This window comes from Petaurus breviceps, unplaced genomic scaffold (assembly GCF_028583685.1).
Source record: "Petaurus breviceps papuanus isolate PSGF00001 unplaced genomic scaffold, PetGlider_PUasm1.0 173, whole genome shotgun sequence".
NCBI lineage: Eukaryota > Metazoa > Chordata > Mammalia > Diprotodontia > Petauridae > Petaurus > Petaurus breviceps.
In genome coordinates this window covers 31,632,931-31,646,706 of record NW_027185759.1, presented here as the reverse complement: position 1 = coordinate 31,646,706, position 13,776 = coordinate 31,632,931, and the positions used below count along the sequence as shown (strand labels likewise).

General features: G+C 40.3%; 1 protein-coding gene across 1 annotated transcript in view; it reads left to right on the top strand.

Annotated features, from left to right (window-relative positions):
• The window catches only part of EIF5A2 (eukaryotic translation initiation factor 5A2), a 13,891-nt gene extending 704 nt beyond the window's left edge, over window positions 1–13,187 (top strand). The window contains exons 2-5 of the mRNA XM_069083578.1: window positions 276–474; window positions 1,362–1,466; window positions 7,385–7,516; window positions 8,616–13,187. Coding sequence (XP_068939679.1) covers window positions 310–474; window positions 1,362–1,466; window positions 7,385–7,516; window positions 8,616–8,675 — 462 coding nt within the window. The 5' untranslated portion in view covers window positions 276–309 and the 3' untranslated portion in view covers window positions 8,676–13,187. The remainder of the gene's footprint in view (window positions 1–275; window positions 475–1,361; window positions 1,467–7,384; window positions 7,517–8,615) is intronic.
• Window positions 13,188–13,776: the final 589 nt, after the last annotated feature.

Genomic DNA, 13,776 nt, shown 5'->3' with positions numbered 1-13,776 from the left:
GGGGTGGGGTCTGCTGGGGGTACGTGCGGGAGGGGGGGGGGGGGGGGGGGGGCGCGAGCCCTGGGCTGGGGGGAAAAGAGTAGCTCGCTCCCCGGGCTGGGGGAGGAGGCAGCGGTGCGCCTGGGCTGGGGAGGGGGCTCCAGGTGGGCCGGCCGAAGACCCCGCAGGTGGAGCGCGGGCCGGGGGGCGGCACGGCGCGCAGGATGGGAAAGTTTGTGCGGGGGCCGGGGCGGGGCCGAGCGGAGCCCCCCCCAGAGTCCCTCCCCCCTGCCCAGGTCCCGCACGGGAGGACCACCGCCCCGAGCCACCATGGCCGACGAGATCGACTTCACCACCGGGGACGCCGGGGCTTCCAGCACGTACCCGATGCAGTGCTCGGCCCTGCGCAAGAACGGCTTTGTGGTGCTCAAGGGCCGGCCCTGCAAGATCGTGGAAATGTCCACTTCGAAGACGGGCAAGCACGGCCATGCCAAGGTGACCGCCCCGCCCGCCGGGCCCCCCTAGAGGCCCCCAAGGGCCGGGCCGGGCTGCAGCCGCGGGGTCCGGGAGGGTGGCAGGCTCCGGGCGCGCACCGATCCAGCGGCTGCTCTGTTGCAGGCTGTGCTAAGCCCTGGTGGGGACCCAGAGAAAGGAAAAAAGAGCCCCTGCCCGCCGGGAGCACTGTGCCCACGAGCATCCTATCTGTATGAGCTCAGGCAAGCCTTCCCCCGGCCTCTGATGGGGCTCCCGCTACCCTCTCAGCTCCAAATCTGCGGCCCTCTTCGGTACCCCTGCCTCTCCACTCCCCAGAAAGAGTCCCAGCAGCCTCCCTAAATCCCCAGTCTGACCTTGTCCCTTCAGTTCAGTAAGCACCAAGGCCACCCATCACCCCCCCCCCCAGGTCCTGGTACCCACCCGCCCTTTGAGCTTTCTCATTCGAGACCGACTCCCGCGCTCCTGAGCCCCCCCTTGTCCCTGCCCTTTGTGCAGTCTGCTCCCCTTGCCTCCCTGCCCACTTTTACTTACTTCACCGTCTTTGGAGCTTCAGAGTCCAGCTCAGAAGTCATCTCCCACGTTAGGCCGCCTCCTGCCCCCGCCCCTTCTGCCCGTGCCTGCCCTCCAAGATTACATTGTATTTCTTTTGTATTTACTGTATCCTCTGATGGAACTTAAAACTCATTGAGTACCAGGACAGTTGCATTTTTATCATCGTATTTTCTGTGCCCATGGGGGGCGGGGGGAGGAGGGGACTCATTTTTTTCTTAAAGATAACATATTTCCTCAGAGAGGAGAAGTTCAAGCAGTAAAATTGATATTTTGTTCTTAAAGTAAATTAGGTGTTGGACTGGGCAAAAATTTAACAGGCTTCCCTTACGTGTTAGGTTCACCTGGTTGGAATTGATATTTTCACGGGCAAAAAATACGAAGATATTTGCCCTTCTACTCACAACATGGATGTTCCAAATATCAAGAGAAATGATTATCAGGTAAGTAATTTCTTAGTAGATAGAGAGTGATTTTCATATTTCTGCAATACAGTTAATGTTAGCTATTTTTAAAAATTACTTTAACTTTGTAAAAAGTTGAATTGTCATTTTAAAACTGTATTTAGTGATCTACAGAACAAGGGATGACTGTACATGAAATGGTTTCTTAAAGAGAGCAGGTCCAGAGTTTCATAAAGTTAATGAAACTGTTACTTTGTGCGCTTGCTACAAAAAGTTCAAATTTCACAGAACAAGAACCTCCCTTCCACTTGAGATGCTTTATTTTTGATCTGGTTGACTAATCACAAGTGCGAATCTTCAAGTAGTTCACCTCACATTGGGGTGAGTTTCATGCCAGCCAAGGTTAGGCATTAACACAAATGGATGTTTTATAAAACATAGCTAGATGAAAAAGCTTTAGAACCTTATAAAACAGAAGGTTGGAGGAAATAGTCACCAAAGACCCATAGGCACAAAAGCACTTAGAGCAGCTCATTTTGTGGTGGTAAAGAAACTGAGGGGGGAAGCCCGACATTTGGGGAATGGCTGAGCCATTGAATGTGGCCGGCATATGAATGTGAATGGAATACTGTGATGCCATTAGAAATGACAAAAGGGAGAGTTTCAGAAAAACCTGGGAAGACTTATTTGAACTGATGCCATATGAAGTGAGCAGAACTAGAACACTGTATATACAGTGACACCAGTATTGGAAAGAGAACCAGCTTTGAATGCCTTGGCTTCTGTGACCAATACGAAGATCCACAACAATCCCAAAGGATTCATAGTGAAGCATGCTACCCAACCTCCAGAGAGAGAACTGATGAACTCAGAGCAGATGGAAGCATACTTTTTTTTTCCTTTTTCTTAGTATTTTTTTTTCTTTTGGAATGTGACTAATGCAAAAAATATGTTGTGTGTGACTTCATATGTATAATGAGTATTATAATTCTTGACTTCTCAATGGGTGGGGTAAGGAAGGAGGGAGGAAAGAATTTGAAACTGAAAATTTAAAAAAAATGAATTTTAAAATAGAAAAAGTTAGACAACAAATTTTCCTAAAAGTTGGTAAAGACAAGGTCATTGTGTTTTATTCATACTGCTTTTTTATATAAAAAAATTACTTTTAAAAAAAGAAAGTCTCACTGATTGAAAGGGAATGAAGACAATTATAGTTTGAGTCTTCTCCTTACATTACTCATTGACCACATTGCGACTGGTAACATGAACACTTGTGCTCTTGGGTTTCAATTCTGATTACACATTTAATCCTAACACTTAGTCACAGTGTTTGCTCCTTTGGGAAATAATAAGACCCAAACATAACTGAACTAAAAAGGATACATACTTGATCAAGGTACTTTATATATAGTCTTTTCCAACCTGTGCTGTCCTAGAGAGTTTAAATACCACACATGGAGATACATATATATATATATATATATATATGTGTGTGTGTGTGTGTGTGTGTGTGTATGTTATTTCATTTTCATATTTGTGAATATTGAGGAGGGAGATGGAAATAAGAATTCTGATTATATTTCACAGAGGAAAATCCAAATGCAGATGGTTAGATTCACTGACTTCCACTTCAAATATAATTGCTTGTTGTATCTTTCCATGGTATCATTATACACACATGCATTTTTAATGTGACAAGGACATAATCTAGAAAAGAAAACTAAATGTGGAAGAAAGTTTATTTTCTTAAACAAAACTTAGTTATTCATCCCCGTGATTTACCCCTAAATGGTGATGACAATTATGTGCACATTTTGCTTTTATATCAAATCAGGTCAACTGAACAGATTGATGTGCTCCTGCTGTGTGACAGGAGAGGATTGTGCTTGTGCTGAGTTTAGGGAGGCAGAAAGTGATACTACATGTGGTCCTTACCTACCCTTTCAAAGCTTACGGAACATCAGGGTGGGAGGGGCACTAAGAAGGGAGAAGAGGGAAGAGAAAGAAATAAGGCATGGCCCCGGATAGAGATGATAATACCTAATAATAAATGTTACATGGTGGTATATAGGGACAAAGAAAAGCACTCTGTGAAGACCAAGGCAGAATCTGCTTGAAGAATAGGGGAATGGGGAAGAAAGATGTTGTCAAGGAGGTGACATATAACTTGGACTTTGAATGATGGGTGGACATTTACAAGGGAACAATTATTTGCTTGTTTATTTATTATAAGAGTTGGATGGCGGAGAGGAGAATGAATAGTATTAGTACAGGCTGCTAGTAATACGGGGAACCCTCAAATTACTGAGGAGAAAGACTAAAGGTTAACATAGTTTAGTACTGGTTATGTTGGTGTTTATTGTTTGGGCACTCACTGTAGGATGCTCCCTTCTGTTACTTTATACCCATTCTAGAGCTAAATGGAAGATTTTGATCTTTAGAGATCCTTCTGCCCTGATTAGCAGGAGTTCAGCCAACTATTGTCTTTATTAACCCCTTTTACATAGGAAGTCCTTGTAACACACTCAACTAAAAATCTCAGCCCTGGTGTTGTAGTTAGGTTCGGAAGCAGAAATCTCGTTCTTTCTGTGCTCTTCTATTGAAGCCTACAAAATTCTAAACTTCCTCATCAGAGGATTTCATTTTGTGTCTAATATGTCTTAGTGTTCCCTTGATATTCCCTCAGTGATTAGTGCAGGCCTTTGTATGTGACTGTTTTATCAGTATTTGTTAAGTTAACTGTTTCTTTATACTCTCCACAGAGTGAGAAATGTCTGTCCATTTCAGTAATTGAAAAGTAGATTTAAGCTTCATGTTTATTATAGTTTCCTTTGTCTATTCTTCCTTCTGTTTGGTTCAAAGCTACCATGGAAAAGGATTGCTAGTTGCTATGAATTGTTTTTAAGAAACAGATTATTTACATATTTTCTTTTTTCATAGCTCTCCTTGCTACCCCTCCCAGGGAGCCATTAATTATCACAAATAATTTTTTTAAAGGAAGAAGAGGTTAACAAAAACCAAAGAACCATTCAGCATATAAAGTGATGCAATTAATATTTTGGTGTAGATGGAGCCTTCCTTTTTGTCAGGGACCTCCTCGCTGTGCTGTGGGATGTCTGGGTCAGATATGAACGTTTTGGTCATTTTATTTGCATAACTCTAAACTGCTTTCCAGAGTGGTTGTACCAATTCATGGCCCCATCAACAGTGCATTAGTGTATTTTCACTATCTTTATCAATTTTTTGGAGGTGAGGTAAAACCTCAAGGTTATTTTGATTTGCATTTCTCTTTTTGGTAATGTTGAATATCCTTTTATATACATACACATGTTATTTATAGTTTGTTTTTTTTCTTGTGATTATTGTTTGTTCATGTTCTTTGACCAGTTCTTTATTGGTAAATGGCATTTTCTCTTTTCTTTCTCTTAGATGTAAAAACATTTATGTTTCTGCTATATATCCAGGATACCAAACCTGTTCATCATATATATTTAATGCAAAGATTTTTTCCCAGTCACCCGTGCTTTTCCTTATCCTATATATGTTAATATTGTTTCTGCAAAAGCTTTTTAATTTTACATAATCAAATTATCTGTTTTATTGTTTATGATTGCCCATATCCCTTGTTTGGTTAAAAATCCACTCCATAAATATCAAAGGTATATGATCTTTTTGTTCTAATCATTTAATTGTATGATGGATCTATTGTGAATTCCGGCTGTAACATGTTGACTTAAGGGTAATTTCTGCTAGATTGCTGTCTTAATTTTCAGGTTTATCAAATGGGTTATTGGGTTCAATTATTTATGATTCTTCCTTGTCTAATTTGTTCCAGTGATCTCCTTTTCTATTTTTTTTCGGGGGGGGCTATTAAATGGTTTTGATGATTTCTGCTTTATGATATTGTTTGAGATCTGAAAGTGCTTATTCTCCTTCCTTTCTTATCCTCCTCCTTCTGCAATATGTTCCATGATTCTAGAGCTTTTGTTTCCCCAAATGAATTGTGTTATTATTTTGTCTAGCTCCATGAAGTCTCCCTTTGGTAGTGGGTATAATTAATTGACTAATGGAAGGTAGCTCTTCTACTTTTGCTTAAGGGTCAGAGCTAACTCGTAAGAGAATTGCTAATTGCTATGGATTTTCTAGGATATAGAAATGATATGAAATGTAGCGCTCTGTTCAAATCTAAGAACTGTCCCTGGGGCCTCGGACAAGTTATTTAATCTGTCCTGAATCTCAGTTCTTTCATGAGGATGAGCATAGTGAGCTCTAGTCATCTCCAAGTCAGCATCTTACACTCTTACCTTAGAGTTGCCTGTGGTCTGTTCTCATCTGTTATGGCGTCCTGATTCTAAACAGATTTAAGAATCAGCTGTGTTGGGGCAGCTAGGTGGTGCAGTGAATAGAGCACCGGCCCTGAAGTCAGGAGGACCTGAGTTCAAATCAGGCCTCAGATACTTAACACAAAAACTTGTCGTGTGACTTTGGGCAAGTCTCTTAACCCCAACTGCCCTCCCAAATGCAAAGAAAAAGAATCAGCTGTGTCATTTTTATATTGTGCTATTATTATGTGGGGGGGGGGGTTGTGTGTTAACAAAGCTCATTGTTAGAGCTGTTTTTTTTAATCACTGTGACCCATTGAATTGTTTAGGCATTGAAACTTCCCCTGATCACCTCTTGTAAGCTAGTCATCTAGGTTTAGGGATGTGCAAGTGGAAAGGGAACAGAGCAGAAGTGCAGAAAAAGTGACTCTCTTTAGATTATGTGTAGTCATTTTTTATCATGGAAAACTCTTGATGGCCTGATGGTCAAGAAGGACATCAAAGTCACTGTCCCCTTTCTGTGCTCCCAAGGCTGTCTTGGAGCTCTGTATTCTTTAGATCAGGCTCCAGAAAAACTGGCTCAAACCCAGGAGACTAATTTGTATCTGAAAGTCCATTTAATAGCTCACATGGCCCATCTCATGGTTCACAGTGGAAAATAGCACTTTCTAATAAGGAGTGTACCTAAGCAAACAGGTGAAGATAGCCAGGCCCTCTGAGATCAGAAGGAAGGTAGGGCATGTAGGGATGGTCTCATTACCCGCTCCCAACTGATAGACTTTCAGCCCCTTCCCACCAGAGAGGAGATGACCCCAGTTCGGTCCCCACAATTCTCCTTTGTTCTTTCATTCTTCGGATTTCATCAAGGAGAGGGAAAACGAGTGTTTTCTTTTATGTTTTTTAATGAAATACTTTGTATCTCCCTGAGCTGGTGGCCAAGGTAGGAAGATAGGTTGCCGCCTCCCAAATGTGATTTCTTTTTCTCCTCCAATCACAAGCCATGCTTTCTTAGCTCATTGTACCACCTGGCCATGAGAGGCCTGAAATTCTTGAATAGAGTGAAGCAGCCAGAAGGCCTGCAGACCGCAAGGGCTTCATTCCGGAAGCAGCCAGGCCTGGTGTTTGGCTTTGCTTTTCATGCCCCTCCAGGAGCTGTACAGGGTGGATCAAGCACTTGATTGTAGTTCTCTTCAGAAGGCTGGTGCGATGCAAAGCACCACGCCCATCCCTCCCACCATTGCTTCCTTTTTGAAAACATGCTAGTTTTTGGTTCGAAAGGGTAAGAGCAGGCAGCTTAAATCATACCATTATTGGTGACCATTCCCTGCCACTTCACCGTGTACACTGCTCATTGGGCTAGATTGTTCTCTCTGTCCCTGCAGGAGGAGCTGGGCTTCTTCTTACCAGCCTCTGTCTACCTCCATAGGGTCAGTCTGCTAGCTCAGCTGTTTTTTGTGGAAATCAATCTCTAGGCTGAAATTTATACTTGCTAGCAGTAATATGGAGACCAGAAATGATGGCTTGGGTCATGCTTATAGCTTTCACCTTTTTTCTTAACAGTTTAAGAACTGGAAAGGGGGGAGGGAGATGAGCTTTCCCTTAGAAGTAATGAAAGCACCACCTTCTTTATTACAGCTGATTTGCATTCAGGATGGTTACCTATCCCTGCTGACAGAAACTGGTGAAGTTCGTGAGGATCTTAAGGTTCCAGAAGGTGAATTGGGCAAGGAAATTGAAGGAAAATACAATGCAGGTGAAGATGTGCAGGTAAAGATATAATGGAGTATTATTTTTGTAAAGTTTTTGAAATTGGGATTTTTTTAAAGGCAGTTCTGTGCAAACTGATGCTGTAAGAGTTGGTGTATTCTTGGTTTACTTGTATTTAAAAAGACTTTTAGTCATCGGTAACCTGAAGCTCACCACTGACGTTCTCCTCAGCTGTCTGTTTCATGGAGGTCATCCTAGTTCCTCCAGTAGTCTGCCAATGGGGGCATGCTCATGCTGATCCTATACAGAAATGGCTCCTGGCCTAGGTCCATCAGTGACCTTGAGGATTTAAATCAGACCATTTTGACTAAGACAGGGAGGTTCTTCATTAGAAGGAAGGTTAGCCAGCAGGGGCCAAAATTGTTGGCCCCAATACCTTAGGAAGACTGTGTCCTGGGATACTGAGATGAAAAAGTGTTGAAGTATAGTTTGATATGATGTGGTTATAAAGCTTAATTTTTTTCTCAACAGTTTTATTATTTGTCCTGAAAATTAAATGGGTCTCTGGAAAACAACTTGCTCTTTTAATCCCTTTAGAAACAAGTTGACTGTTCATTGCTGCACCTTATTTCAGGTACATCTTTACCAAAAAACTTAAAAACTGAATACTTGCTGCCAAATACAAAACACAATTTGGGACTTTGTATATCTAATAGGTTTTAAGAACTGGAAGAAAATATGCTTTAAGCATCAAGATGACTGGTTCTCCCCCAAATTTAGTCTCAGTTAACAAGATTTAGAGCTGGAAGGGACCTCCCTTAATTTTACAGCTGAGGAAACTGATCCCTCAAAAAGCAGAGTGACTTATTCTAACTCATCCCCTAAATAATTGATGTGTCCTTCTGCCCAATCCTGGCCTTGAAGCAGCTCTGACACTCAGAAGCTTGGGACTATCTTGAAAACTCCTATGAAGAAAACACCATTTCTGCATTTTTCTTCTCCAGAGTCAGTGCCTCAGTGAGTGTTGAAAACGATCGACTCCCAGATATGATACCTGCCAAACACTCTTGGGCTGCTTTTGTCAATGGCAGTTGACAGAGGTTCAGTGTTATTTTACAAACTACCCATGGCTCTAACCTGCCTGTTTCTGTTCTTCCAGGTCTCTGTCATGTGTGCAATGAGTGAAGAATATGCTGTAGCCATAAAGCCCTGCAAATAAAGGAACCCTCAGGCTCAAGCAAACTGCTTAGGTCTGGCTAAACCCTGGTCTTCACTTTGGTTCTTACTGTCACCAAAGCTCTGGCCTTCCCAAGCAACCTTACGCCTTTTTTTTGGTTTTGATTTTTTTTTTTTCAGAATAGTGCTGGATTCTAGATTAGTTTTGAAGACAACTGGCAATTTAAAAAAAAAATCATTTAGACTTATAATACTCCATGTGTTTTGTAGCTCTGTTTCCTTCAACATTCCTGATAGCTGTTAGTTTATGGGTCCAAGAAACTCAGTAAGATTCTTTTCAGCTGGCATGTTGTAATTTGCTTGAGCAAATAGTTTGAGCTTTAGTTTGATAGAAGATAAACCAAGGTTATGAATGAAGTAATGTATTGTTGAAATAGCAGATCTTGGTGAAATTAATGCAGCCTAATTTCAGACTTATTAACTTAAAATAAGAAAGTCTTGCAGAATGAAATAATCACAGTTTAGAACCCTGTGTGCCAAGCACAATTCTTAAGAGACAAAAAAATTCAGTGATTCCAAATTGCCGGTTGCCTTTCAAAAGTTCAAATGGCCACGTGCAACTAACTGTATTACCTCTTATGCTATTCTTTGCCACCTTTTTGGCATACTTATTGTAATCTTACACTGTTGTGTCAAAGCCCTGCTTATAGGCAAGGAGGGACATTCAGAATGTTGGGTAAACGTTACAAAGCTGGGTTATAAAATGGGGGCGGAGGGAATAATTAAAGCTAGAGATTTTCACACGAGGCCTTTGTCTTCAGACTGAAAAGTAGAAAAATGCCATTATAGTTTAGCTCTCTTTTTCTGGAACTATTATTAAAAGGAGTGACCAACTCACTAAGATAATGTTTGCAGAACTCACCCATTAAGTAAATGCTTGACTTCTAACAGAATTTTGGCCACTTTAAAACAGAATATTTGGTATGGAGACTTTTGTCAACAAAATGCCAGGGAAAAAAAATGATTTGTCGTCTTCTACTGACGTTTTACACATTTCTCCAAACAAAATCAGATCCATGGATCAAAATGGAGATTTGTGTATGTTAATTTTTAAGCAATCATAGTATATATGTTCTAGTTTGCTAGCATCTGCCCCTTCTGTAGTGACCTTTTTTTAACTGACTGTTGTGTGATTTAATTCAGAAACCTAACTAGGAAAGAGCTAAACTAGCAAAAAAAAAAAGTTTAGCTTAAGGTAAGATTGATTACTTTGTGCCACGTTTCTTTAGTGTCCTTTGGTTTAGTCTTAGACTTGTTGCCAGAATTTGGGACATTTTGTATAGATGATGGGGAGAAAGGGAGGCCAGGAGAATTAAATTCACAAACGATGTACAAATTGGAATTCATCTTAAAGACTGATTCTGTGCCATCCCTCCTCTCCTGTGCCTTTGTTCTGTCCTCACCCTCTCCCCTCCCCCCAGAAGCCCTGTCTTTGTCCTTTAGCTTCTACATAGGCTCTGCTGCTGCTTCATCTGACCCAAGAAACTATGGGAAACATCAGTAAGATCAGTCAGCGCTAAGGATTTTATTTCAGATGCAGCTATTTTCCAAATTGTTTGAGGCAAGTAATTTCCATTTATACTTGCTTCATTCTGCATACTTTTAAAACAATCCTCTTTGTGAATTCTGCCCATGGGTTTCAAGACACAGCAAGCAGAAAGTTAGCAGACATGCAGAGAGGGACCTGGATGGCCACGAGGAATTTTGAACCTTATGCCCAAAACTGAATGGAAACTTCAGTTTTGTTTCCCTGGCCAAGGCACAGTTAAGTGTTGCTGCTTAATTCTTCCTGGTGTTGTTTTCAGCACCTACTGTCTACAACATTATTATCACTTTGCTGCTAGTTTACATGGTTGTTCACTGTAGAGAAAACTGCTAAGTGATCAAACATGCTCAGTCAGTGTTAGCGGTTACTGAAATGGCAAGTCCGAATCCAAGTAGAAAATCAACTAGTTTAGCACAAATCCTAAGCTGGCATGCCCTGGTTTTATCTGACATGTTAAACTTCACATAAGTGTATTTCTAATTGCAATGTAAGGGTGAAAAAGCCACACCCCTCTGTATTCCCAACTCAGTATCTTGAATGGCAAAAGCTATATTTATGCAGCTAATGTTTAGTTTTTAATATAATACTTCCTTGAAGTATTCTCTCTACACTATAAATACTTTTTTCTGTTTTATGTATAATCTGTGTGGCTACTTTAAAGGCATGAGGATCATCTATTTCCATGTATCCCTTGATAAAGAAGAGACTCTATAAAACAAGTATTTCATTATCTGATAAAGTTGCCTCTGTTTGAAAGAGGGCAAGGCCCATGATTTTTAACTTAAAGAACAGAAATGACTGTCTTTCTTTGAAATGAGAAATATGGATGCTAAGAATTCTTCATTCTTAGTATTGTTGCACTATTGGCAGCATGTGGTTAAAAACCTCATTTTCCCATGTGCAGAATATTAAATGCCATGTGGCCAGTTCACACAGCATGTGGTATAGCCTGTGTGTCTCCAGGTATTTTGTCAGTTTGATTTGCAGTATTAACCAATGAGCTCAGTAAATTTAAGGGGAATGTTTCCTCAAATGGCAAACTAGGTAATAACTTTTTTAATCGTACTTTATTATTTGCTTAAAATTTTTATAAGATTACCTGAGGAGTTGGAGCTATTGCTCTCCAATGTAGCATCTGCATCATAAACATAATGGTGATGCTTCTTTCTCCCCTCTCAAGGGCATCAGTCAAATCCAAGATTGTTACTAATATAACATTTAACCTTTTTTTTCATTTGTAGCACTAAATTTTTAAATGAACACTCTACACTCCCAACTAACTGTTGTTGCCAGGACACAATGTCGATAAAACTTTAAATAGATGCTGCTATAAGACAGAATTGTGTAGGCTGTAAAATTGTGGGTATATTGTTATTCTGAAAGTTGCCGTTTTTATGGCACAATGTGTATGTGTGTGTGAATATAGATTCACATACATAGCCTTGTGTATTTTTGTTCCTTTTTGAAGTCTTTCCAACTCTAAAGTACTGTAGTCTGTTAGTGCCTCAAATGTTGGTAAATTTTTCTTTATAGCCTTTCCAGTCCTTCTCTGTGTTTTGGGTCTTGATGGTTTCTCAACTGGAATATTTCTAGTTGGAGCTTGTTTGGAGTGCATTGTTCTCAGGGCTCTTTTTGCTAAGTTGAAATTAGCTGATGTTTAGTTATTTTATAATAACTGCAAGTACATTGCAGAATTTCCCTAAATCAGAATCCCTTTCATTTGCTCATGGTGCGTTGTAAGTAGCAGGCTGTAAATTTCATTCCAAAATAGAAAGGAATCACATGGGGGGGGGGGGGTAGTCACTGTACTGGAACCTCATCTCTAGTAGTGTTTACTCTGGAATGGAATTCGATATAAGGGAATTCTGCTCTGGACCCTCTCCAAGGAAGTTTACTTAGTAAAGTGTCTAGAACACTTAATTATGAGGGAAATCCATCCGTAGTGTAGATTCCAAGCTCTTGTGTTGAGCAACTTTGAGATTAGAGCCATTGGCTTGAGGGATGATTTAGAAAGTGGCCTCTAAATTTAACTTGTTCTGAGGATAAGTAAGATGGTAGCATTATCCTTCAGTACTTTTAACTTATAACCTATCAAGGCAAATTTAAGTGCCTCAAAAAATGTTGTGCTTTCTAATGAGCACGTTTCCCATAGTGTGGAGGGCACACAGATCTCTGCGCTGGCTGTGAGTCCACTGTAAGCAGTTGGGAAGATGCACTAGTTGCCAGACTGTGCGTTTTCCCCCTTGGTGAGAGGAGTACATTACATGTACTAGAAATGAAGGTTTTCTCACTCACAAAAAGTTCCCAAAGCTTTGCTTTCATATTGGGAAGCTTAGATCTCAGGCAGGTTTTTGAGGACATCACTGGGAAGATCCTATGTGGTGACTGCCTTGCCTAATAAAACTATTCAATTCATTCATGAATTCTCTTGTTAACAACTGTGTTTGGGGCTGCTAGGAGTGGTTCTGTGGGTTGTGGTTAATATCTACCATATATAAGACAGAATGCTTACTGTAAATCTGTAGTAATAAGATAGCTTTGTGTTTGAAATTATTACTTCTGTCTCATCATGTATTCATAAATATAATTTATAGAGAGGCAAGGGGATATACTAGTTAAAATGACTGAATAAATACAGTAACATTTTGCTAGTAACCGTTTGTCTTAGAAGAAATGAACCTTGGCTTTGAACTGGATACATCAGTGTGTTTTAGATTTATCTTAATATACTTTCAATATAATAAGGTCATCAGGATGAAGATCATAATTGTAAATTTTATGTTTCACCAATAATTACAAATGTTAGTGTTTTTGTTAAATTCACAAAAATTATTGAAATCCTTTGAAATATAGGTGGTGAACTCATTAACTATCATTTTATATCTATACTGTTGTTCCATTTTTACTTTTTTAAGTTATGACAAGTAAAAATAAAGCAAAACTGAAGGTTTGTGTTCTTGGTGTATACTTTTTTCCTTGATTAGTATGTACTTCCCAAATTTAAAACTGTTCAAACTAAAGTCTTGGTTATAGAAGTTGAAATGAAATGATGCTTACACTGTTGTCAAGTTTTAGTAAAACTCAGAACAAATATGTTACACTTTTGGCTGCTATTTTTACTTTCTAGCCATACTTGAAGGTCCTAGCAGTTATAAATGGATCTTCTGAATCCTTGATCTCCTCCAGACCAAGGCAGCTCTGGTGCCCCTGTCAGCATGAGACCTTTCCTGATGTCCCTGATGCTGTTAGTGCTCGTCCCTCACAGATTGTCACATACACACTTAACCTGTCTACACATTCCCCCTTTCCCTTGTGCAAAGTGGGCTTATCAGGCCAGACCTCTATATAACGTCACTAACACTGAAAAAATGGGGATGTTTTCTCTGAACGATTTTTCCTGCTGCCAAAAACGGTGGCAAAATTAACTTTTTCAATGCTTGACAAAGCATACATATACTGAAAAGGGATGTGATGCTGCATTTGTAAGCTTCAGGCATAATCTTTAGCTTGAATTTTGTCTCCCATCCAAGGGACATGG